We start from the raw sequence: 27,344 nt of genomic DNA, 5'->3' as shown, positions 1-27,344 counted from the left end.
AGGTAAACAGATCCAGAAAACAGCAAAGATGTCCTCCCCCCACCCCAAATACGGATGAGGGCGCTCCTTAATGCAGAGGAATTTTTACCTGCAGGTTTGGCAAAACCTGCTCTCGGTTTGCCCAACCAAGACTTCTTGGAACCTCCAGTGAAGGCTCTGAAGGGTTTAGATCCCTTGTCTTTAGATCTGAGGGACAAAAAGGACAAAGCCTTCTTAGAAGCCTGGACTGCAGACCAGCATTTCAGCCAAATAATACGCCGCAAGACCACTGCTGAGACAGACCGTTTAGAAATCAGGGGAGCAGCATCCAAAGAGGCGTCACAGACGAACTGTAGCCCTTGGACCAAATGATCCGCCAGTTCCACAAAAGCAGGAGGGAACAGTTTCTCCTCCAGGTGCCGACGTAAAATTTTGGCGCTTTCAGTCATAGCTTGTGACACCAGGCGATGGTAAACATGGGCCTAAGTGCTGATCCAGCCAGAGTGAACATATGGCGGGTCAAGGCCTCCGACCTGCTATCAGCCAGATCTGAGAAGACCGGGGACTCTTCAACTGGTATTACAGTGGCTTTATTCAACCTGGAAACTGGAGAGTCCACTACAGGAGCTACCGTCCATTTTTTAAGGAGGGACTCCTCATAAGGGTACGGCATTGCAAAACACTTAAGGATTGCAAAGGTGCGTTTTGGGGACCGCCAATGCTTTGAGACAATATCAAAAAATTCAGGAAAGGGGTACACCCTCGCCGCTTTGGAGGACCTGTGGGTGCCAAAAGGTGACCCGCGCCTCTAATGCTGTGTTAGCCACATCTTCCATATGTAAGGTTTCCTGCATCGATACAATCAGGGCATCCACTAGCGCCTTTTCATATGCGGCTAGAGAACCAGAGGAATCATCCTTACTATCTGAGCACGCAGGGTGCGTGGACGCAGACCCCAAAGGGTAACTCGCATCTGTAGCGGCCGAATCAGACTCTAGATCTGATAAAACCGAGAAAGCAGGTCCAGGACCAAGTCCACTTTAGACACCAAGGACTCCAGTGCAGTCAGTTGTGGGGCCCTGGAAGGCCCGACAGCCTCTAAAGGGAGATCAGGTGGTGAAACATGCTTCAGGGACTCCATGTACAGAGCGGGGAACCCGTAAAAAAAAAAAAAAGTGTAAAAACAGTGCAAGGGACACCCCACTGCGCTGTCGGAAAAACAAGGCCCAGCACAGCACTACCTCAGTAATAGCAGAAAAAGGGGGAGAAAACCCCACAAGGCACTCACCACCGGTCAGCACACAGCCACGGCGATCAGGAAGAAGAATATCCCTGTATCACCACTAGAGGAAGGGCTTCCCACCGGTGAATCACCGCCCATCTGACTCCATAAACATGGCCGCCGCTATCTGCAAACGGAAGCCATAGGGAAATGGCCGCCGGGGCTTACATATGTACATAGTTAGGGAGGGTGAAAAAAAGATATCAAGTCCATCCAGTTCAACCTATGATGTGTGTGTGTTTGCTGTTAAGCGTACATTGTATACCCCTGTATGTTGTGGTCTTTAAGGTGCCCATCTAATAGTTTTTTGAAACTATCGATGCTCCTTGCTGATACGACGGTTTGCGGAAGAGAATTCCACATCCTTACTGCTCTTACAGTGAAGAACCCCCTGCGTATTTTAAGGTTAAACCGCCTTTCCTCTAGTTTTAGTGAGTGGCCACGTGTCTTATTGTATTCCCTTTCTCTGAATAGGTTTTTCCATATACTAGGGTTGCCAGTACAGTATTTGTACATGGATATCATATCCCCCCTCAATCGTCTCTTCTCCAGAGAGAATAAGTTCAGTGCTTGTAGTCTTTCCTCATAGCTAATGTCCTCCATTCCCCTAATTATTTTTGTTGCCCTTCTCTGGACTTTCTCCAGTTCCAGCAGATCCTTCCTGAGGACCGGTGCCCAGAACTGGACAGCATACTCCAGATGTGGCCGGACCAGAGTCTTGTAGAGTGGAAGAATAATATCTTTATTTCTAGAGTGAATCCCCTTTTTTATACATCCCAGTATTCTGTTGGCTTTGCTTGCAGCAGCTTGGCATTGCATGCCACTGCCAAATCTGTTGTCAACCAGTACCCCCCTAGTGAGTAGCTTGCTTTCTGGTACCCAAGTGCATTACTTTACATTTTCAACATTAAACCTCATCTGCCATGTTGTGTAGAGGCTACACAAATATGGCTGCCAATCTATAGCACACAGGGCTACAAGAAAATGGGAGGCGCTACGCAGCTCCCGGGGGTCCCAAGGCCGTAAAAACCAAACCCTAAGCAGGAGGGGGCCCTGGCAGGCGCCCCCACCAGGCCCACCCCCCCGAGGAGCGATCGCTCGGTTGCAAGTGGCACGCTCCCCCCACCCCCAGTGCAGCACCCCATTTAACCTAAAAAGGTATTTCCTCCCCGGGGGGAGTGTGGGCAGATAGGGGCACAGGTCACAATAGACCACTGAGTTGGGGGCGAGCCCAGGGATCCCAGGGAGGGGCCCTCTTCCACCCCAAAAACCTCCAGGGGTAGAAGGGGGACAGCTACTTACCACACCAGGAACAGGGTGGGCACTGCTCCGGACGGGATACCGCTCCATCGCAATGTGGGTGCTGTCGGTCAGGAGGAAACACTGCGACCCAGGCCAAAGCCAGTTTGTATGCAGTCTTGAGACGTTAAACTCGCACGTCAGCCCCCCCCCCCTCCCATCCAGTGGGGCTATGTTGTGGCCAACCTAGCGCGGAGCTGTGGTCTGCACGCGCTCGCTGGCCGGACTAGGGGGACCCCAAGGATCTAGATTATCCAGTTTGGCGCCCAGCCCGGCACTTGGATGTAGATTCTCACAGGAACAAAATAAAAAGGAAAAAATTTAAATTTAAAAAGAAAAAAAATTGCACATGGAGGGATCTGGCTTTCTTCGACTGTCGCAAGTATTTTTTGGCTGCTCGTCTGGTGGCTAAACCCCGACTAATTTATTGCATCCACTGTCCTGGAGGCCGCAGTAGGTATATCCTTAGAGCGCTTATATTGCTTGTTTTCAGAGGTACACAGGCACCTTATGAGCGGATTGCCTCCAAATCTCACTGTCGTGCAGGTCTGGAGGGTTGGTCTTGCTTGCGAGGGTTACCAAAAAAACGGCTGTTTCCCCAACTGCACCATTATGGCTTAACCACACCCTGCCACAAATTGACAGACTTACAGACCCATACATTTGGACTAGATATGGTGTTAGACTAATCTCACAAGTAGTGTCACAGCACTCGCTAATTACCCTATCTCAACTTATTTCCACATCTAATATTTGCTCACTTTATTTGTTTAGATATCTAGTTATTCCAATGCCCAATTCCCTCAATCTTTCTGTATAGTTGTCCAATCAGAATTTGAAAGAGTACTTCCTACAGAACGTGGTAAGAAGCCACATCAAACTTGTACTCCGTTTATTTCTGTCTTTGCCCCCTTATGAGGGTCTTCGGACCTGCTGGCAGAGTGACATCCTCCCTACATTGGACAATGATGACTGGGATTTTCCCTTTAGATCCCTAGTTTCATTACGGGATTGGCTTGTGCAGTTTAAAATCGTGCATACTACACTCCTCAAAGACTTCACCTGATGAACTCAGACATCTCTCCAGAGTGTTGGAGATGTGGTTCATCTCCGGGGGACTTCTCCCACATTATCTGGCACTGCCCCAAAGCAGCAGTTTTGACTTTAATATACTGAGTAACTTCCATCCCCATACAACCCTTCATGAAAACTACTTTACTGGGCCTCGTAGAGGATTTGGCACCGACTGTAGCTAAGAGAACATTAATCAGCCGGTTACTTTTTATGCAAGGACCATTACGATGCAATGGAAAAGGCCCTCCTCTCCCTAAGTCTCACGGTGGAAACGATTAGTAAATAGTATCCTTCCCTTATACAAAGGCACATACATGAAAAGGGGTTGTCCGAAGTAGTATGACAAAGTTTGGGGATCTTGATTGGAGAAACCTGCGACTGCCTTGGCTATGCCATCTCTACGAGTACATTCTGAACCTACCATGGGTATACTTGATTCAGAGATGAAGTACATGTTTAACATTAGCTCTTGAATTAATGTAAGACACTCATGTTTTCCTATATATGCAACACCACAAAGGTTTCAAGATTCAATAGGAACTTCTATGTATTTGCTCAGATGTCCTGTAAGGATTTTACACTCACAAATTGCACCTCTGATTATAATACTTTAAATTGTGTTATGTGTTTGTTTATTCCGTTTTGTGTTATATCAAACATTTTTTTTTTTAAATAAGAAAAATTGGCAGGACCAAAGATCCCAGCAAGGAACTAGGTCCTTAGTCCTTACTCCTGACTAGGCAGAAAAAAAACTGAATACCTATAGCAGGAAGTGGGAGTATACCCCCAGGGACTGCCCCATAGGCATGCTCTAGCTTTCTCTGCCTACTGTCCTACTCCTATAGGGGGCAGTATAACCCTACGGTCATGAAAATGAAGAGCTGTGTCGGTCAATGAACGAAAGAGAAAAGTTTATTTTTGTAGGAACATTTTATTGAAGTAGCAATAAAATCTTAACAGCTGTAATACAAAAATAAGAAAATGTTATTTATCATTGTAGCAAATGTTCCTGCACAACCAATCACTGATATGCTTGTAGAACACAATTTAATTTTGGATAGGGTAAGGTCACATTTTTTGTGCCATGTCCCATAGGGGAGATCTCCTTTACCTTCTTATCCCATAGCCAAAACAGAAAGTGAGGGGAAATCCCCCCAGTGAGGGAATCCCAGGGTGTTCAGGTCACAATAACTAGTGTCTCCCCATCGAAAGATTTCCCCTTACTTACTGTTCTGGTATCAACCCAAAATATGGGATTTATTTTCATGCCTAGCTACTCCTGTGGAGAGGAAGTAGAAAACAGAGAGGGTGAGTTTCCACAACAGGGGCATAGACAGTAACAAAAACTGACAGATGTTCTAATGCCTCTAGCCCGAAAAACTAAAGAAAAAAAAGTTTGTGTACAATGTGTTACTAAGCAGCATGGTAACTTATTTTTCTAAAATACAATATCAAAAACCTGAGCATGTACAGTATTCAATGCTGAAAAAAAAAAAAAAAAAAAAGCAGTGCACGTGTAAAATCACCTTTCCTACAGCAGCTGATACTAAACTGCATGTGCCAAGCTGCCCATTAAATAGCTGGCTGATCATAACTGGCAGGGAAATTATAAGGCTGAAAAAGCAATGTGTTGCTAATTCTTGCCTAGATTTACTATTTTGAAGCAGACCTATTTTACTGCTCACCTAATATCCATTGTTATAAAAGGAACAAAAAACAAAGAATAAATAACTTGTGTTTTCTTTAATTGTGCTAGAGAATAGTATTGCCATTCCCACCAACACATCTGATTAACATTTTTCAGGAAAGGTTTGGTTGTACCTTATGATTTCTCTGCAACATTAGAAGTTATATATAAAAATATAAGTTGTACTGGTCTGCATTTTATAATTCAAATAAATGAAAAAGCAGACTAATTAACACGTGCATATGAATGTAGGTGTATGCAAAGAGAAAAGCACAAGGTTCTATTAGCCATTTTCATTGCTTGGATCATAGCAGTAATATACCAGATCGCTTGCTATGGGTTACTGAACTTTGCACTGCCTTACTGAATATGTCCTTACATACTTCAAGAATTTTAGGGGGAAATAATCCAGTCAGGGCAGAACTGCTTTTAGTAATGGATCCACACGTTTGCAGTGTCACCTATTACCAGCACGAAGAATGCTGCAATGCACCTTTGCTTCACATTTCATCTTGGTTTTAATTTCATTCACAGGCCCACACCTTTTTAAAATAAACCATGCTTTCCTTACTAAATTAAGTGGTTTAAGCCTAAAGATCACTATAACCAAAAATTGTACACCTGAGCACCCCACCCCCTCCAAAATGTAAGTTTATTTTACAAGCTTTCAGAGCAAGAACACTTAAAATAAATCTCTTCTGCAGAAAAGAAAAGAACACAATCTAAAGGTTTCTACATGAACAAAAACACATGTACTTCTGTATTATAAAGAAAATATAATTGGTGGACATTTGCATTGATGGGATCTGTATTTTATAGCTGCTGCAAAGTCTGTGCTCCATTTCCAGAACATTTGTAAGGCTCAAAATCGCAATTTCTATTGAAGATGATGAATTTACTTGATTGCTACTGCATGCATTTTTATGTTATAATTAGAAGGCGTTAGGTATTCAGGCATTTGTCTACGGCAGTTAAGCCAACCAGCTGTTTAAACATGATACTGCAGCTGTAGCATGGTACTCAGTCAGCATAAACGAACATTCACAGAATAGCAAGCTCGGTATAAAAACTGCACTCCATTTGTACTTTGTAAAATGCTGGAGGAAGGGAACAGGTTGCTTATACCAATATAAAGGCCTTTAAATATTCACAACAGTCCTATTTGTTAAAGGGACAATCAGAACCCATAGGTGACTATGGTCTACTTTCCTAATCAAAACCAAATTCTATTTGGATCCTGGCTATCCTTGATGACTTCATGGATGGTTAAGATTATACAGTCTTCTCTTCTACACATCAACACACACATTGTCTACCTTCTAGTCCATCATAGCCCCCTTCCACGCATCACCACCACAGACTGTTAACATCTCACTTTCTGATCACGCTCCCATAACACTCATCATTAACTAGGGTGACGCTGAACCTAGACCCTGGTGCCTCACTGAAACACTCTAGTATGGCTTCAGCTACTATACCAAATTTGAAACAGACCATAAATTATATTTTGACACAAATGTGTCTGCTGACATCCAACTAGATATGTTGTACTCACCATTAGGAACTCTAGAGGAGGCTCAAATTAGTGTATATTTTAAAGATTGCCCTTAGATAGAACCCACACTTGTGGGTTCTGTTAAATCACAACAGCAGGTCTTACTGCTCCTAAAGCCAGCCATAGACCATTTGAACCTCGGCTGGTTCAGCAAGGACTGGCAGAGATTCAAACCATGTATGGGTAGGCTGAATGTATCCAAGTTGATCGATTAACTTGGGTACAACAAGCCTGTCGGATTTTACATGTGATTATTGCTAGCGCTGGGAGAATACAAAAGCTTCACAGGAGGAATTTTCCCCTCAACACTGACTGTGTTCATGAGGCAATCTCGTGACTTTCTTTTCTGCAACCTATTGTTGCAGGAACAAAAATTGCTCCCATCTATAGCCAACTTAGGTGTTCAATACAGAAACCCAAAGAAAAATCCAGGGCACTCTCGACACATAACACTAGTATATGCATGCTGACGTCTCCCCCTATACAAACTGATATACCAATCAATAGCTTTTACATTTTTAGAGCTCTGGCATCTCCCGCCATCCCTCCATAACACCCCTAGCTCTCCTGCACAGTGAGAGTGTGTGCATGTGGGGAGGAAAAAAAGGACAGATGACACCAGTCTGGGGGGGGGGGTCGGGATGGGGGCAGGGACACTGGAATGCGGAGGAAAAAGATACTACTGTATAAGGGGGGCGCAGAGGACACTACTGTGGGGGGGAGGGGGGGATGATGGGAAGGTGAGCAGATGCTGTGTTTTTATTAGGGGTCTGTTTTTTTTTTTTTTTAAAGGGTGTTCTCCTCTCACCCGGGGATGTTTGATTTCCTCCATATTGTCCAGGTATATCTGGAAGGTTGCCTACCTATTCCCTAGACCAGGGATCCTCAAACTATGGCCCTCCAGCTGTTGTGGAACTACACATCCCATGAGGCATTGTAAAACTCTGACATTCACAGACATGACTAGGCATGATGGGAATTGTAGTTCCCGAACAACTGGAGAGCCGTAGTTTGAAGACCCCTGCCCTAGACTGTCTCAGGGTGAAGAAAGAGTTACTACCTTCCTACATACAGTGGGACCATGAAGATTGAACTACCGAGAGGCTAAGAGCAATAGCAGGTACTTTGATAAATAAAAAATATAATAAAAGTTCTCTTTTAAATCAAAAGACCTTCTAGCGGGCCAATAGATGCAAGTTCTGCAGTACACCTTATTCACATAGATTGGTGAAGACTGGTATAGATTGGTATTTCCCAAACTATGGGTACCTATGGAGCACATGGTCGCCCTCTTTTATACTTTCCTAGTGTCTTAATCCTATCCTTTCAACTTTAACACTCCATCTAACGATGGGTTCCACCTGAGCATGGCCCAGTGAGCTTTCACTGCAAAACCTCTCCGCACAACCATTCCTCACTGCTCCCATTAATTGGGAATCATGTGTTCCCCTTGGAATTCACAACCATGCCTTCAACCATCCAAGAAACACGGGGAAAAACACTTTACAACTTGCTCTTGTCTTCCTTGCACACTTTAACGGATTCCGACCTAGCACCGTAGAAACATCTTTCCCACATCCTTTCCTCTACCTGTTGATCAACCTATTTCTCCTTTTCAACACGTGTATGGAACCAGTACTTGCCAGCAATATGCAACTGCTTCAACCTGATTCCAACTTCTCACTGTCCTTCCTAGTGAAAAGGGACCTACCTAAACCTACCTTTTCTCCTGAAGAGAGGCTAGTCTACTCTTTTCCTTATATAAAACAATCAAATAGCAGTTGAGTTAGTTGCAAGATAGTACAGGACTCCTTATACCCAGCATACAATCGATACAAACAATCAACCATTGACCGCACATGTCCCATCGACAGGTTACACATTTTGATCGTGCCTTAAGCTGACATTTCTAGGATCAGGTACATATCACACAGATATATACTGACATCACCATCCCCGAAAATCCTGCAATTTTCTTGCTACATTATAGCTCCTTCCCCATCGAAACCTACAAGTGAGAGTCATAATATATCTGGTGAACAAAGGTTGAGTCGGCATTCCTGCATTGTGGAAACAACCTACACCACTGACCATACAACGGCTTATTAGAATAAATGAGATTAAACACACTGAAAAACTCATTAATTCCATTAAGGGAATTTCTGTACAGCTTGATTCTACTTGGTAGACCAATACAGAAGAATACAGTTTACACTTGAGCATGTGAAAAGTCTGAACAACTCCTTGTGTGCAGAACCTCTAAACTTTCATTGGAGTTCCTTGGCACCTCCCCAACCCTGTGCCATCTCTAGGCCCCAATATCCCCCACCAATGTATTTTATCACTCCTTTCGCTCCCTGCCTCGATTTCAACCTTTGCCGACACTCAAGTGTTACTATATATCAAAACTATTTTGCATTAAAAAACCATAAATGAAAAAAGGTATAGCAAATAAAATATTTACAACATACATGACGCAATTAAGACTTTATTCAGTAAATTGATGTATTTACACTGTGGAAAATTGGATCAGATTGCATCAAAGAGGTTAAAAACAATTCTGCATGGACAATACTGAACTAGAGAGACTCTGAGTTGATTTTGACTAATTGTATCCTTACCTGTACCAGGACTTCAAGTGCAAGTGGAATAGCATCATGGGGACACTGATGTTACAATACACTACAATGTTCCAACAATACTGAGGAGTTGTATGGGTGCAAACTTTAGTCATTATAAAAAATTATCACAAAAAATTATTCTATCAGTGGAAAAAAAAAAAAAAAAAAAAAAAGGACGCCACTGGGGTTAGTTAAAAGCTTACCAGATCATGAAGAGCAAAGAAGCATAACGCTCCCAAGCTTCTTGTCACTGTACCAGGGGTCATTTGAGACTACTGTATTTAGTGATCTTTCAAGCAGTACATGAGCAGCAAGCACCTTAGAGAACTGTTCCCTTTGGTGGTCAGACACTAAATGCTGACATTCAGCTGTGTCCACAGCACCAAGATCTAAATGCAGAAGTTGTCAAGATGGTCCCAGGTTCAGCGACAAAATGCTCATACACAAACCCTAAAGCTGACCACGGGCATTAAATTGTGGTCAGCAGTCTCCCAATTTTCTTTTTTCTCCAGTGCTCGTAAACACGCAAGCTCATTTTCTGTGATCATGTGTTAACAGTGCTGAAGAGATTACCACTGCAATGACAGTGAAGAACCATTTTCTATCCCACCCAAGACTTCCACGGAAGGTAGTCCTCTTAAAAAAAAGAAAAAAAAAAAAAAAAAATCTGGAACAGTTGTCCAGACCTTCAAAATCCCAGAGTTTCTGCCATCCAATACTTATTACTTACAGTCCACTTTAGTACAGAAATAACAGTATAAACTGTCTAATGATCTGATAAGAATTTAACTTCAATTTAATTGAAAAATAACAGATACATAAAAAATATAATGTTACGGAGTTTAGAGCACAGCCCCTTTGAGAAATGATATTTGATATTCCAGACATAAAAAAAAAAAACAAAACAAAAAAAAAAAAAAAAGGAAAAAAAAAAAAACACTTCAACATGAAGCTACCATACAGTCTTGTTTTGGTGTGGAAATAGTTCATGCCGTTTAATCCGGGCTTTTTAGTGAGAAAGATAATTTCGGCCTGGACTTTCCCTTGCCCAAAATAATTTTTTGCTCTTCTTTTTGTTGTCGTTGTCTCTCTTGTTCTAATTTCATTCTTTCCTCATGTATTTTTCTTTGTTCTTCAACAATTTTCAATTGCTCCTCAGCCTAGGATTGAAGAAGTGGAATATTAATCAAAGCTTTTGTAAGCACAAACTCTACACCCTCTAAACAAAAATTAATTTTGTTTTTAACTTTTAGTGAGGAAGTTACCATTCCTGTCAGCTTTTTTATTTTGCTTGTCTGCATTGGGGAGATTTCCCATTATTTCCTATCCCTGTCCCCTCAATAGAGATCCAGACTACAATAAAAACCTGACAGAGGCGCCAACTTTTTTTTTTTTTTTTTTTAAAATAAAGTTCTGCTGGAGGCGAGTTGGGAAAACTGACACTACGTTCAAGATAGTCATTCAAGTGGTATATAGTGCCTTCAAAATACTTTAAAAGCATTCCTCATATACCTCAACATATAAAACTCTGCAATTAAAAAAAAACAGACGTAATTAACAGATAAATAAAATGATTTGCCTGCAAGTCATACAAAAAAAGAAAAAAAAAATCTTAACTCATTTGTTTACACATTGCCTTGTGATCCTGCAACCAAATTAGGTCCTAATAAATGCGGTGAGGATAAAGAAGAAAACTGATACTTGCCTCTTCTGCCACCCACTACTTCCCTGAAGGCAAATCACAATCTGATTTTTCTGCAGAAATCAACATTTGCTGGAATGGAAATCTCCTGGTTCCACCAACCCACACATCAGTACCATGTCCTTTTATTTTGCCAACAGGGTCATCTAATAATACAAGTGGCACTTTTTCACCACCTGAAAAAAACTTTGAACCACCTACACTTCAACTTTAGATGTGGACATCATGAACTTATCCATAGTAGTCTGTGCTTAGATTACACAGTAATAATGGTCATACGGCCAGCATTGATGCTTTGAGAGAGAAAGCCGATAAGTGAAAGCTGATGAAATTAAACAGTTTGGCATCAAAACTACCTGCTGAGGTTCTAAAAAGAGTGGTTGAATTTACAGAACAAACTCAGCTAGTCCAACACTCTAAGGGCAAGGAAAGAACAGATCAATAATTTCACCAACTTGCTACTAGGGACCAGCAACAACAGAACAGTTAACCTGGAAGAGAAAGAATGATCTAGAAACACCCCAAGGCACAACTGGTTAAAAACCTTTCAGATTGAGTTTACAAAGCCAGAGAAGGATGCCTTAGTCATGGGACTGAATTGACACTGTCACATTTCACACCTCACCTCCCACCCGGATCTTGAACAATCAACATCTACACATTTCATGGTAACTAAATTGAATCCTGGGATATCTTTCTGACACTTACTAGAACTGAATAGGTGGCTGGGAGAAGCTACATAACAAAGTAGATGTTCAGGCAAAACCTAAATAAACGCTAAACCTGTTCTCTGCCACATTCTAACAATCTATCCAACCCTGTAAAGCAAAAATCGCTATGCTTGCCTATTTTGCAGCCGATCTGGTCCGGTCCCAGCATCAGCTGTCAGTGACGGCTTCAGTGTGGAGACGGGTGCAAGAAAGACAGCCAACAACAGAAGTGTAGAGAGGAGTAACACCGCTCGGGTGAGTCTGTGTCTACAATCCAAGGAGGGTGTTGGACCTCGGCTCGCCACCGCAAACAGCATATATGAAGAAATTAGTCGCACACCACCAGGAGATTCAGTGAAGATCTTTATTGTACATGCAAAAGGTACAAGGTACAGCAGGATGGATATGGTAGACGTGCTTCACACTAATTCATTAGTGAACAAGCACGTGGAATTTGTACGAAACACGTCTACCATATCCATCCTGCTGTACCTTTGCATGTACAATAAAGATCTTCACTGAATCTCCTGGTGGTGTGCAACCAATTTCTTCATATAAGCCAACAGAAGCCCCATAGTAACTCTATGGGTGACATCGCTTTCCAGGCATTTCACAGCCATCGTCGGTCCTCTCCTGCACAGACCTCTTGCCGCTGGAGACTGGACCGGATCGGGTGCAGAATAGGTAAGTACAGCAATTTTTGCTTTACAGGGTTAGATAGATTAAGTTTAGCGTTAGTTAGATTTTGCCTGGACTTACACTTTAAACATCACAGAACAAATTCAGTTGAACGTGACCAACTACCACTAGCTGTTTGATAGCTCACTTTAAGGGTTACTAAATCCAGGACCCTGCCATTTACTATATCTGGTAGCCCACAGTACATGGAAATGCAATTATTTTAGTAAATATGAACTGCTAAATATCTTTTCTCATAAGCAGTATATAGCAGTCTTGTGACTTCTATCAGTTTCTGGTTAAAACTTGGAGGATTTTTCATTCTCCTCTGACTGTCCTATGAGGCTACATGACCCCTAAACCTATGTCTATACAGTTCTAATTGGCCTTGTGCTGATCACATACACCCTCCCAAGAAAAAAAAAAAGCATAAGCATGTTGAGGGTGCCCCCAATTCTCTGCACTATAAGGAGATGGATTGGGGACTGTGTAAGAAGGGATCGGAGAAGATAGGATCAAAACAGCCTTTTCAGTCAATGCAGCAGATTAATCCCTTAGATTCCACAGTGAGAGAGAGAGAGTGTGTGTGTGTGTGTGTGTGTGTGTGTGTGTGTGTGTGTGTGTGTGTGTGTGTGTGTGTGTGTGTGTGTGTGTGTGTGTGTGTGTGTGTGTGTGTGTGTGTGTGTGTGTGTGTGTATATATATATATTTATATTTATATATTAGTATAAATGCTTTACTGCATAGAGAGACTGATTTTACTATTGTGGGTTTAGTAACACTTTATTCTGAACAGGCTGAACTCAAATTTATACTATTTTCTCAAATACCTTCAGTTCCAATTTTAAGATGAATAGCAAAAATGATATTTCATGCAATTTAGCACCAATATATTGTGCTACTCATCTTTACAGAGGACAGACTCAAACCAGCCATTGCCCTGAATTGACTCACAATTTTAATGTTCCAGCCATAGTTATACCGAGGTAGGCACAAAATATGGAAAAGGCGCATCTCCAGCTAAAACATTTGTGGTGCAATAACAAGTACTTGGAAAATACAAAAATTGTTTCCCAAGTACTTTGCATAATCTTACAGGTGTAAGCAAATGTAATAGTAATAATTTGTGTTTGAGAAACAGGTCATTGCTTCCTGTTACTGTGCTTCTAACTGAATAAAGCAAGCAAAAATTGTCAGGCGTCAAAGCCAGTAGACACATCTGGACACTTGTAACAAAATTCTTCCAAAACATTGCTCAATGAATGCACAATAATTGGAAAGTGTATATGGCCTGCCTTTAACAAAATGTGTTTTGTCAAATCTAAAAACTACCTACAAATGTGAATAAGATTTGACTAGATTAGGTGACTATTGCCTATGGGTGCTTGCAGACACCGCCAACTAACACTGGTGGGAAAAAGTCAGGTTATGAACCCTATACAATTACTGTTTCCTTTAAGATAAGATGAAGGTACCTGCGTGTGCCACCACCCCAGAAAATGTGGCTGAGAAAACGGTTGATGTTTGCAGCAGCACAAACACACATGGGTGCCAGACAGACAGATCATGCTTGCCTGCATGTCTGTCTGCTGTCTCAAGTCTGTGGGAATCCTAAACAAAGCCTACTAAGCATCTATTCAAAATAGAACAAACCATAAACTTAGAACAAAAACTATGGTTTCTAGGAGTCAGGGAATAGATGCCAGCTGTTATTCTTAGAAGTACTGGCTACCTGGCTCCTGGAATTTATACAGCACTGTATAATCCACAGACAATTTCCAAAGTTTGATTTCTACATATCACAGAAAGAAATAAAATACAATGCATGAGGTTTTAACAATCTAAGAATATTATAGACAGAACCCTTACCAATTTAGCTTGTGCTTCAGCAATTTTACGGTTATTTTCTTCAAGTATTCGCTCCAACTCCTCACGCTTTGCCCTTTCTTCTTCCTATATGGAGGATATAAAGAGATGTTAGAAAACTGCAAGACTTAAGTGTTCCATCTTCCTCTACTTTTCCTCAATCCCTATTAGGACTTACGGGGCGGCACAATAGCCACCAAATACTTTCCATAACACATCAAACTGCAATCATCACTAGCATACAGTTTTCTAACACTAAGTTCAGCCTAACCCTCCCAATCCAAAGAGCAAATAAACCCTCCCTATCCTGCCCTGCCAGAACTGTTTTAATTACAGTCAGACATATCAACAAGGACAACTACAAAACCGGGTAGTGTATATGAAATTAAAGGAAAAAACAGAAATATATAAAGATAAGGGAATAGTTTTTCTCACCAATAATGTATACCTACGTATTATTTACCTATACTCCTTTATCAGCATTAAAAGTTGAATATTTACTGTCTTGTCCAGTGTCCTGCAGAGTGTGATCCTCAGCTGCCATACGCGCCAGCTTCCTCTTTAAAATGATTTGTACTGTTAGCTTGGCAACACCTGCCATCAGCAGCTCAACCAATTTTATGAAACATACAAGGAAGGCTGAGCTGAGGAATGCAGATGTTTATCATAAGAGGAAACAAAAATACGTAATTCATCATTCCTAAGGCAAACAAGTAATAACAAATAATACATTTTATTGTTAGTCAAATGCAATCCGTTCTGAGGCTTTGGGGAAAACTTAAGTGTAAGATGCAATGCTTTGACGGTTTAAAAGGTGCAATCCATACTCTTGACAATCAAATCAAAATGTTTATGACCGGTTTTAGGAATAATTTCTTTCAATGTAATATTTGAATACCAATTGCATTGACCAAGAATGACTGCAGATAATTCCTAGAATTAGAAGGGTGCCCTCTATAAAAAAAAAAATTTATTTGTAGGAGTGCACCTTTAAAACTAAGTTCATATTAAAAAAAAAAAAAAAAAAAATAGATAGAAACATTAACTTGAGCAAAATAAGAAAACTTTTTTGGTTAAGTTCATGTAAAATAAAACTTCTCTAGATTGTTGAGTACACATTGGGGTTAAAGAAAAAAAAAAACGGTACATAAATGACACATAACAGGCTACTGCTTATTGTTTTCAGACTTCATTTTATTCAACCCCAGTAAATTAAGGCAGGGGAGCTAAAAGAGAAAGCAGAGAACCACCTTCGCTTAAAAACAAAAGATGTTGTACAGGGAAAGATTTGGCTGGTGACTATATATAGAGAAATACAATAAGTGTACTACTCACAGTCAAGCACTACCAGCATTACAATTGGGACTGCATAGATGAATGCCATACTCTGGCTCTAAGTGTGTGTTAAACAGTTTGGGCCTCAACCATTTACCTTGCCTACAGAACAAAGCAACAGGTTCACATTAATAGCAGTCACACCAGTTGCATATATTTACTATCCTCCCTCTCAACCCTTACCAATAGAACTCCCTACCCCAATCTGCCTAGCTATCGCCTACCCTTTTAGATAATCCCAGAAAACCTCTCTTCAGAGAAGCCTATCCCACCTCCACCTAAAAACTGTACTTCCACTATCTCCATTAGCTAATCCCCCACAGCTATTGCCTTTTGTATCATTTGCCCCTCCCGTTTAGGTTGTAAGCTCTAATGAGCAGGGCCCTCGGATTTCTCCTGTATTGAATTGTACAGTCATGTTGTAAAGTGCTGCACAAACTGTTGGCACTATATAAAATCTGTATAAGAATAAGAGAGGAAGTCTTATGTAAGCCACATTCCAGACCTAAAGTTTATACAGGACTAATAAATCTCTCCCCCCATCCTCGTGTGACAGAGCAGGTTGCCTGAGGAGCCTATAACAATGCAACAGCACTGTCACATGGAAGGAAAAGAAGAAAGTTACCTGCTTCTATTATTCAAATGTACCCAATATTTTTCTTTGTCCTCAACAGCTGAACCAAGCAGCGGGGAATTTAGGAAAAAACTTTAAGCATGTGCTACTAAGGGCTGATATTAAAGTGAATCTCTTGCTTTCCTCTACATAAGCAAAGCACAGCTTTGATATGTATACACACACACACACACTCACTCACACTCCATTCTAACCTGAAGACTTCTGAACCACAATAAATGCAGAAGATAGTTTTTCTATATTCCAACACATGCAGAGGGGGAATTCTGGAATATAAAGTTTCCTTATTGGAATTCATTAGAAACAAAGGGGACTTTAGTTGCAACTGATATAAACTACAACTGCTTCACAGGTTGTTTTGTAATTACAGATAATTTTAAAAAACGACTTTTCCATTTTCATCTGCAGTCAACCATGATTCGATAATTACAGCAGAAATCTGAAATTTCACTTCCTTCCAACAGTGTACTGTTTGTGGACAGGATTTCCATGAACTTTAAAATGTACAACATCAGTAAGTGGCTCACTGCAGGTCTCAGATTTGCACCGAACCTGGGGTTGAAACAGAGGCAGCCGTTCATCACATGGCATATGGCAGCTGGGCTAAGTCCTTAGGTCTACTGCACTGGGAGTTTTTACAAGTTTGGATGTTTAAAAGGATGCCAGGGGCATGATATTTTTCATTAAAACGTAAAGGAAAATTTTACCACGTGGCAAGCATTTTAGAAATTTAGAACTGCCTTCCTTAGTACTGATAGAGCAGAGAAAGGCATGGGTTTACAATAACCTTTGGAAAAAAACAGCCCAGCAATGAAATTAGTATATTGGAAGGAAATTTACTTTGACAAAGCGGTAGGCTTTCAGACTATCACATATAAAATGTGCTTGTGCCCCATTATGTATTAACTTGTGATAAAACACACAAGCTGCACAAAGGAAATATTTGAAAAATGCTGTTTAAGGATTTCCAGCTTAACAAAGGGGTGTCAATCTTTTAAAATTGACAGATAAGAAAGGTTGTCTTAATGGCTTGTGACAAGAGTATATAAAACAATAGTAGTCAGTAGCCAATTACGGTCTCATGTGGATACGTTTACTGTTTATGCTCCACCTGTTGGAAAGCAATGTATTTAAACTTAAATGAGGGCAACTTGATATCTTCCAAGAGATCTATGAGGAGGAAAGGATGTTATGACTAGTTGTTCAATATTCGTTAATTATGAGCTGGACAAACAAGTGGGAAGAAAAACAAAAGGTTATTTTGAGAATAATAAGCACATTGAGAGGGGTTAGTGCTTAAATGAAGGAAATAAAAAACATCCTCCAAGGCAGGAAAGCTAAATTAACTTAGCTCCTTGTCAGTTACTGTAGCATTTAGGCCAACTGTTTGAGTCCTTTACAGAGCTTGGCACATTAGCTGTCAGCAGCTACAGTTATTTTTTTTTTCTTCAGATGAATATCTTGAAATAGGATCAAATGTTCAAAACACCACAGCCATGGCAAAAGTTTCAAGTGCATGTCAACAACTCTTCAATACCCCTAAAATGGCATCTTTCAGGAATAAAGTCTCAACAGTTCAACCGATTACAATCCACATGTGATGCCAATCCAACCCAAAGCAGAACAAAGATATTCTTTTAAGAACTAAATAACTGACCCAGAAATAAGCGGAAGCAAATCTGTATATACTATCTGAAAACTAAGAACAACACAAAAGAGAAAGTTTTGCCATGGACTGTCACTACTTTCCAAACGACCGAGCGTTACCTCTCTGGCTTTCTGTGCAGCTAGCTCTGCCTGCCTCTGTCGCTCGAGTTCTTCGAGCAACTGCTTTTCCATGATGCGTTTAGCTTCCTCAACCCTGCGCAGAACTTCTCGTTCTATTTCATCTTTCCGCTTCTCCAATTCTTCTTCTACACGCTTGGCGACCAGCTCTTCCACACGACGCGCCGTCTCCTCTTCTATGAGTTTTTCTTCAATTTCTTGCTGCCTACTAAATAGAGAAAAGATGCATTAAAATATAGAACTTTTGCCTACTGATACACAGACAAGCTTCAACACAAAAGTACAATATCTACTAACGCAAACTAACTCACTATGACATCATTTTGAGCGGTCAAAAGATCATCAATTTCAATAAGGAAATTAATGTATTTTGAATAGATTCAAGGCTTTTTCCTATTCTGTTCAATAAATGTTTTCTTTTGCTTTAATGAGCTTTTCTTCTGATCCTAATGCAATATTTTATGTAATTGTTCTATTATGTAGTCAGAGATTTAACCGGAGCAGCACAATCCAGGTATGGTGTCCATGGCAACCTTCTGGCCCGTCTTCTCTCCTTCCCGGCGGGCATGTAATATGTCAGGCATGTGGGAAGTAACCCGGACCATTGTGGCCTCCCTACATTGACGTGGGTTGCGTTTCACCTTGAACCACGACCCAAGTGCGCATTTGTTATAGTCCCCAACGCTCGCCAGGGGAGAGGGTTTTGGCTGACTTGCAATTGGATCTGGGCGACTTGTGCTGTTTCTAGGTGAGCTCAGACGTTCCCCACTAGCTAATATTTAAAAAAATGTTCACTGTGTGTATATTTTAGGCTGTATACTTATTTATTGGTATCACCCATTTACATGTTATTTTTAGAGAGTATGTATATACCTATCCTGAAGAAGAATCGGCTCACCACGTTGAGGAATATACACCTAACATGAATTACTGCACTTTGTCTTGACTATAAGTATTTACTAGAATAGATGATATTCCAATGTTGTCCCATGTTACATTAGCCTTCTTTGTCTTACGAACTATTGTCAGATTATTTGTCTGTGTTCTTTTTAAAAATATTTAGCATTTAATAAGTTTTGTATGTTTTTATAAAAACCTCTTGTTATGAGATTTCTGAACCAAAAAAAAAAAAAAAAAAAAAAAAAGGTACCAAGAAAGTCCAACCACCCTTTTGAGTTTTCCCTATCCTTTTTTGAGACTGTTTTCTTGGGGACAACAGTCTCTGTCCTTCATCTTTTCCAATTTTGATGCGTGTCCCATTGTGGAGATTTCCCTTCACTTCCTGTCCCAGAGGCAAACAAAAGTGAGAGGATATACATGCTAATTAAGGGAATTCCTTGGGACCCCCATTGAAAGATTGTCCCCCCTATTACCTTTCTGGGGGGACAACCCAAACATTTGGGATTTCCTTTTACTTTGCTGGACAAGATATGCCGGACCTTCAGAGCGCATGCACCGCTGGTGTCAGCGGCTGCATGCAGGGTGAATATCTCCTAAACTGTGCAGGATTAGGAGATATTCATTTTACCTACAGGTAAGCCTTATTATATATAGGCTGACCTGTAGGTAAAAATTAAAAAGCGGCATATACTACCAATTTCAGTAATCATGTGACACTTTACATAATTCCAAGAGGTGCCCGCCAACATACCCAATAACAGCATAAGCTGGGGAAAATGCCTTGTCATTTACAGTACATCAGATGAAATTCGTGACAACTATAATAGGGCACATCTGTTTCAGCAACAGGGGACCTTAGATTGTAAGCTTCTTTAGTGCAAGGACTGATGTATATATTAGTATGTGAAGAGAGTGGCATAAAGTGTCAGGAATATATGAGTATCTGTAATAATAAACAACACTCAAATCTGCCACTGGTGCTCATACATCAGGGTCTCTGGATGATACGAGTGCATAAGCCCATACAACAAATTGTAAACCTAAACCAAATTTAGGGTCTCTGCTCCAGCATCTATGTCCCCCCATTCAGTGAGTTCCACTGAAGGTGCAAGTCAGGCAAAGTCAGCTCTGACTCCATGTAATCCACAGAACAAATGGAGAAAAATCTCAGCCACACACACCATAGAAACCCAGCGTGTAATAAGTGACAGCAGCACTGTAGCGTACAGCTGCCCATAGTAAAGCAAGGCTATACGCAGGTATGTGCTATACGTGTAAGAAATGCACAAGGGCGTAAAACCCTGTCTATTCAAGTATAGCCATGAATTACTTTGGGCAGCTGTATGTTGCAGTGGTGTCTCCCTGATGCAGAAATATTTCCAATTTGTGTGTACAGCCTCATGAGCCCATGTGTATGATGCATAGGGGAGCCCATATTTATATGCTATTGACTTCATGCTTTTGAAGTCTCTGCTGTGGCCTAGTCCTATTCTCCTATATATTTAAATATTCCACAGGTCCTCACATTCCAGGGACATCTCAGTGCATCCTTTCCCATGTATTGGAAACCAACTTATGTTTTTTTTTTTTTTGGCTGCACACTGTTGACATTCCAGCTGCAGGCTAGTCTTATCTTGATGGGGAATTCCCACCATGTATTGGAGCTTTATATTGGTCCAGCTCCAGAAGTTTAAATGGTTGCAATAGGAACCTTCTATGTCAAAACATCCTTCCCTATGTAGAGTCTGATTCATTTGTCATCTGCTATTGGCTGCACACTACCTGTTGCAGCCTTGTTCTATCTGCTCAGGGGTCCTACCTCCAACTGTAATCAAGCAGATTCTGTATTAATCCGGGTTGTTATAAGGACATTTTATATTAAAGCATCTTTCCACATGTCTAGGAGGCCCACTAGTATGAGATCTGCTACTGGCTGTGCCATGTCCCATTTTTTTTTTTATCAAATTTATTTTAATAAAGTGCTTCTGGAGTAAAAATATATCCAAAGATAGTTTTCTATTTAAGAAGCTTTAATAATTGACTTTATTCAGCATGAAATGGAGCTTAGCCATGTAGCATGAGGCTGTATATTGTGCAATCTTTCCATTTTTGGTAAACTCATTCAATGAATCCAAGCTCTGCACGCTGAGATAACATGCATTCACACAATTTCACACTATCAGCAAGAATAAATCCTTACATTAAAAGAACACCTGTCATTTCAGTGCCTGTTATCGGGCATCCACTCACCTGCTGCAGCCACGTCCCTCACCTCGTCGTGTCACTGCCGCATCACCAGCCGTCCCATTAAAGTGAATTGGACTGTCGTGAGTCAACAGCGGGTCAGAGGAGGAGCCGCTGCGGGACAGAGGTGACAGTTGCTCTTTAAAAATTATGATTTAAATCGAGTTGATTTAAATCAAGCCTTTTTACTACTGATTTAAATTGTGATTTAAATCAAATCCACCTTACATATTCCCATGGGTTACCACTTTCTAGCTATTAACTGGGCACAGTTCCTGCATTGGTCCAGATTGTTAGAAGGACAGTTAATATCAGATCATCCATCCCTATGTATGATCAGAAGGCCCACTCATTTGTGATCTGCTATTAGCTAGCAACTACTGACAATCCCTGCTGAGGTCCAGTCCTACCTTCACTGGGATTTCCACCCTCCAGCTGTAATGGGCGAACTGTATTGGTCCAGCTCCAGCACTTTTATTCTGAGGACCTTCTATGTGCAGAGCCAATTTCCCCCATGTATGTATAAAAAGGCCCACTCATCTGTGATCCACTATTGGCAGCACACTTTTGAAACACATGCCACAGCGTAGTCCTATTTGCCCAGGGACCCCCAACCCAGCTGTAATGGGGCACAGTTCCTGTATTGCTATAAGTTGCTGAAAGGACTATGTCAGTGCACACTTACCCATGTATAGGGGGCCCACTCATCTATGGTCTCAGGTATGGCCTATTCCCATCTTCCCAGGTATTCCTCCAGTTGTAGTAAGGCACATTTCCTATATTTGTCCATGTTTTTATGAGAACCTACTTTATCAGATCTTCCATCCCCATTTATGTATAGGAGGCCCACTCTATGGACATATCTGTTGTGTCCTATCTGCCCAAGGATTCCCACTATGCAGCTGCTATGGGACATTGTTCCTGTACTGGTCCAGGTTGTTATGGGAACCCTCTACAGGTCCTTCTCAAAAAATTTGCATATTGTGATAAAGTTCATTATTTTCTGTAATGTACTGATAAACATTAGACTTTCATATATTTTAGATTCATTACACACAACTGAAGTAGTGCAAGCCTTTTATTGTTTTAATATTGATGATTTTGGCATACAACTCATGAAAAAACAAAATTCCTATCTCAAAAAATTAGCATTTCATGAAAAGGTTCTCTAAACGAGCCATTAACCTAATCATCTGAATCAACTAATTAACTCTAAACACCTGAAAAAGATTCCTGAGGCTTTTAAAAACTCCCAGCCTGGTTCATTACTCATGGGTAAGACTGCCGACCTGACTGCTGTCCAGAAGGCCATCATTGACACCCTCAAGCAAGAGGGTAAGACACAGAAAGACATTTCTGAACGAATAGGCTGTTCCCAGAGTGCTGTATCAAGGCACCTCAGTGGGAAGTCTGTGGGAAGGAAAAAGTGTGGCAGAAAATGCTGCACAACGAGAAGAGGTGACCGGACCCTGAGGAAGATTGTGGAGAAGGACCGATTCCAGACATTGGGGGACCTGCGGAAGCAGTGGACTGAGTCTGGAGTAGAAACATCTAGAGCCACCGTGTACAGGCGTGTGCAGGAAATGGGCTACAGGTGCTGCATTCCCCAGGTCAAGCCACTTTTGAACCAGAAACAGCGGCAGAAGCGCCTGACCTGGGCTACAGAGAAGCAGCACTGGACCGTTGCTCAGTGGTCCAAAGTACTTTTTTCGGATGAAAGCAAATTTTGCATGTCATTTGGAAATCAAGGTGCCAGAGTCTGGAGGAAGACTGGGGAGAGGGAAATGCCAAAATGCCTGAAGTCCAGTGTCAAGTACCCAGTCAGTGATGGTCTGGGGTGCCATGTCAGCTGCTGGTGTTGGTTCACTGTGTTTTATCAAGGGCAGGGTCAATGCAGCTAGCTATCAGGAGATTTTGGAGCACTTAATGCTTCCATCTGCTGAAAGGCTTTATGGAGATGAAGATTTCATTTTTCAGCACGACCTGGCACCTGCTCACAGTGCCAAAACCACTGGTAAATGGTTTACTGACCATGGTATTACTGTGCTCAATTGGCCTGCCAACTCTCCTGACCTGAACCCCATAGAGAATCTGTGGGATGTTGTGAAGAGAAAGTTGAGAGACGCAAGACCCAACACTCTGGATGAGCTCAAGGCCGCTATCGAAGCATCCTGGGCCTCCATAACACCTCAGCAGTGCCACAGGCTGATTGCCTCCATGCCACGCCGCATTGAAGCAGTCATTTCTGCAAAAGGATCCCCGACCAAGTATCGAGTGCATAACTGAACATAATTATTTGAAGGTTGACTTTTTTTGTATTAAAAACAGTTTTTTTATTGGTCGGATGAAATATGCTAATTTTTTGAGATGGGAATTTTGGTTTTTCATGAGCTATATGCCAAAATCATCAATATTAAAACAATAAAAGGCTTGCACTACTTCAGTTGTGTGTAATGAATCTAAAATATATGAAAGTCTAATGTTTATCAGTACATTACAGAAAATAATGAACTTTATCACAATATGCTATTTTTTTGAGAAGGACCTGTATATCAGATCATCCTTCCCTGTGTATAGGTGGCCCCCTCAGGTGTTGTCCCTGTTGTGGCCTAGTCCTATCTGCCCAGGGACCCCCCTCCAGCTATTATGGGGCACAGATCCTGTACTGGTCCATGTTGTTATGGGAACCCTCTATATCAGATCATCCTCCCCTGTGTATAGGTGGCCCCCTCAGGTGTGATCCCTATTACGGCCTAGTCCTATCTGCCCAGGGACCCCCCCCCCTCCAGCTATTATGGGGCTGTACTGGCCCATGTTGTTATGGGAACCCTTCTATATCAGATCATCCTTCCCTGTGTATAGGTGACCCCCCCTCATGAGTGATCCCTATTACGGCCTAGTCCTATCTGCCCAGGGACCCCCCTCCAGCTATTATGGGGCACAGATCCTGTACTGGTCCATGTTGTTATGGGAACCCTCTATATCGGATCATCCTTCCCTGTGTATAGGTGGCCCCCTCAGGTGTGATCCCTATTACGGCCTAGTCCTATCTACCCAGGGACCCCCCTCCAGCTATTATGGGGCACAGATCCTGTACTGGTCCATGTTGTTATGGGAACCCTCTATATCAGATCATCCTCCCCTGTGTATAGGTGGCCCCCTCAGGTGTGATCCCTATTACGGCCTAGTCCTATCTGCCCAGGGACCCCCCCCCTCCAGCTATTATGGGGCTGTACTGGCCCATGTTGTTATGGGAACCCTTCTATATCAGATCATCCTTCCCTGTGTATAGGTGACCCCCCCTCATGAGTGATCCCTATTACGGCCTAGTCCTATCTGCCCAGGGACCCCCCTCCAGCTATTATGGGGCACAGATCCTGTACTGGTCCATGTTGTTATGGGAACCCTCTATATCGGATCATCCTTCCCTGTGTATAGGTGGCCCCCTCAGGTGTTGTCCCTGTTGTGGCCTAGTCCTATCTGCCCAGGGACCCCCCTCCAGCTATTATGGGGCACAGATCCTGTACTGGTCCATGTTGTTATGGGAACCCTCTATATCAGATCATCCTTCCCTGTGTATAGGTGGACCCCTCAGGTGTGGTCCCTATTGCGGCCTAGTCCTATCTGCCCAGGGACCCCCCTCCAGCTATTATGGGGCACAGATCCTGTACTAGTCCCGGTTGTCATGGGAACCCTCTATATCAAATCATTCCCTGTGTATAGGTGTCCCCATCATGTGTGATCCCTATTGCGGCCTAGTCCTATCTGCCCAGGGACCCCCCTCCAGCTATTATGGGGCACAGATCCTGTACTGGTCCATGTTGTTATGGGAACCCTCTATATCAGATCATCCTTCCCTGTGTATAAGTGGCCCCCTCAGGTGTGATCCCTATTGCGGCCTAGTCCTATCTACCCAGGGACCCCCCTCCAGCTATTATGGGGCACAGATCCTGTACTGGTCCATGTTGTTATGGGAACCCTCTATATCAGATCATCCTTCCCTGTGTATAGGTGGCCCCCTCAGGTGTGATCCCTATTGCGGCCTAGTCCTATCTACCCAGGGACCCCCCTCCAGCTATCATGGGGCACAGATCCTGTACTAGTCCCGGTTGTCATGGGAACCCTCTATATCAAATCATTCCCTGTGTATAGGTGTCCCCATCATGTGTGATCCCTATTGCGGCCTAGTCCTATCTGCCCAGGGACCCCCCTCCAGCTATTATGGGGCACAGATCCTGTACTAGTCCCGGTTGTTATGGGAACCCTCTATATCAAATCATTCCCTGTGTATAGGTGTCCCCATCATGTGTGATCCCTATTGCGGCCTAGTCCTATCTACCCAGGGACCCCCCTCCAGCTATCATGGGGCACAGATCCTGTACTAGTCCCGGTTGTTATGGGAACCCTCTATATCAAATCATTCCCTGTGTATAGGTGTCCCCATCATGTGTGATCCCTATTGCGGCCTAGTCCTATCTGCCCAGGGACCCCCCTCCAGCTATTATGGGGCACAGATCCTGTACTGGTCCATGTTGTTATGGGAACCCTCTATATCAAATCATTCCCTGTGTATAGGTGGACCCCTCAGGTGTGATCCCTATTGCGGCCTAGTCCTATCTGCCCAGGGACCCCCCTCCAGCTATTATGGGGCACAGATCCTGTACTAGTCCCGGTTGTTATGGGAACCCTCTATATCAGATCATCCTTCCCTGTATATAGGTGGACCCCTCAGGTGTTGTCCCTGTTGTGGCCTAGTCCTATCTGCCCAGGGACCCCCCTCCAGCTATTATGGGGCACAGATCCTGTACTGGTCCATGTTGTTATGGGAACCCTCTATATCAGATCATCCTTCCCTGTGTATAGGTGGACCCCTCAGGTGTGGTCCCTATTGCGGCCTAGTCCTATCTGCCCAGGGACCCCCCTCCAGCTATCATGGGGCACAGATCCTGTACTAGTCCCGGTTGTTATGGGAACCTAGTGGATAGAGGCCCAGTTCTGTGTTCCCCGATGCGGCCTAGTACTCACATCCGCCTCTGGCGCTCATACTCCATCTTCTTCTCCTCGTCTTCCCTCTTCTGCTTCTCATCCACGCTGCTCCTCTTACTGAGGTTACGGCCGAAGATATCGATGCGGTCGGGGGGAGTGATGGGCCTCTCCCGCTCCCTCCTAGAAGCTGTGTTCGAGCGAGACCTAGAGCGAGATTCCCGCCGCCTGTTCCTTTTACTCTCCCGGGACTTGGAGCGCTTCTTAACTCGCTCCTTCTCCCGGGAGCGGCTCCGCTTTTTATTATGCTTGCTACTTTTGGCGTGCTTAGAGCGTGAAGAGCTCCGACTTCGGGAGCGACCCATGGCTCAGCACTGCCGGGGCCACACACGGTCAGAGAGGAACGGAGGCCTGGTGGTAGACACTAAGGGACGGAGACAAGATGGCCGACCCCCCCAGTCCTGCGCCACTGTACCTCGCACCCACAATGCAACAGCACACGTCTATCGCGCATGCTCCGAGCATCCCACAATGCACTGGGAGAAGCGTCTTCCACACAGGCGGGGAGGATGTGCGCACGCGCGGCTTTGTGCTGGTAGAAGCTGTGGCACTGTGTGATTGTGGAGGGGTTATGTAACAGAACAGTAGGCAGGAGCCGAGGACTAGGATGTCCTTGGAGGTGATTATCAATTCATCCTCTGTAGGCTCTTAACTTGGGTACTGGCCTCTCACTGCTGCCATTTATCATTATTGTATTGTCTTTGTTACATTTTCTTGGAAGCTGGCCTTAGAGTATAGCTATATATTATAATATAGTATACTAAACTAACCTTTTATTGATGTCTGTGCCCTTCTGAGAGAGATTTCCCTCTCCATTTGTTTTATTTACCCTTATCACCAAAAGTGAAAGTCCCAAATTGTGGCTTGTCTCCAGAACATTAACCCCTTTGTAGCCGGTGTTCTATCAGAATATCGCTACCTATCAGATTCTGCAACTGGAAGTGACATACG

General features: G+C 42.7%; 1 protein-coding gene across 2 annotated transcripts; it reads right to left on the bottom strand.

Moving 5' to 3' along the window:
* Nucleotides 1–10,223: 10,223 nt before the first annotated feature.
* On the bottom strand, nucleotides 10,224–26,831 carry ARGLU1 (arginine and glutamate rich 1). Of its 2 annotated transcripts, XM_082245959.1 has the most exons (5): nucleotides 26,376–26,831; nucleotides 21,357–21,464; nucleotides 18,189–18,414; nucleotides 14,456–14,539; nucleotides 10,224–10,657 (listed from the first exon to the last, which is right to left on the bottom strand). In XM_082245959.1, the coding sequence occupies exons 1-5, from the start codon at nucleotides 26,696–26,698 to the stop codon at nucleotides 10,493–10,495; spliced, it is 906 nt and encodes a 301-aa protein (XP_082102085.1). In that variant the 5' UTR covers nucleotides 26,699–26,831; the 3' UTR covers nucleotides 10,224–10,492. The 2 variants fall into 2 exon arrangements, with proteins under 2 accessions (XP_082102085.1, XP_082102086.1); XM_082245960.1 differs by lacking the exon at nucleotides 21,357–21,464 and having other exon boundaries at nucleotides 26,376–26,829.
* Between the last annotated feature and the right edge of the window lie 513 nt (nucleotides 26,832–27,344).

This window comes from Pelophylax lessonae, assembly GCF_965119305.1.
Source record: "Pelophylax lessonae genome assembly, chromosome: 2".
Lineage (NCBI taxonomy): Eukaryota > Metazoa > Chordata > Amphibia > Anura > Ranidae > Pelophylax > Pelophylax lessonae.
This window is presented reverse-complemented; position numbering and strand designations above follow the sequence as displayed.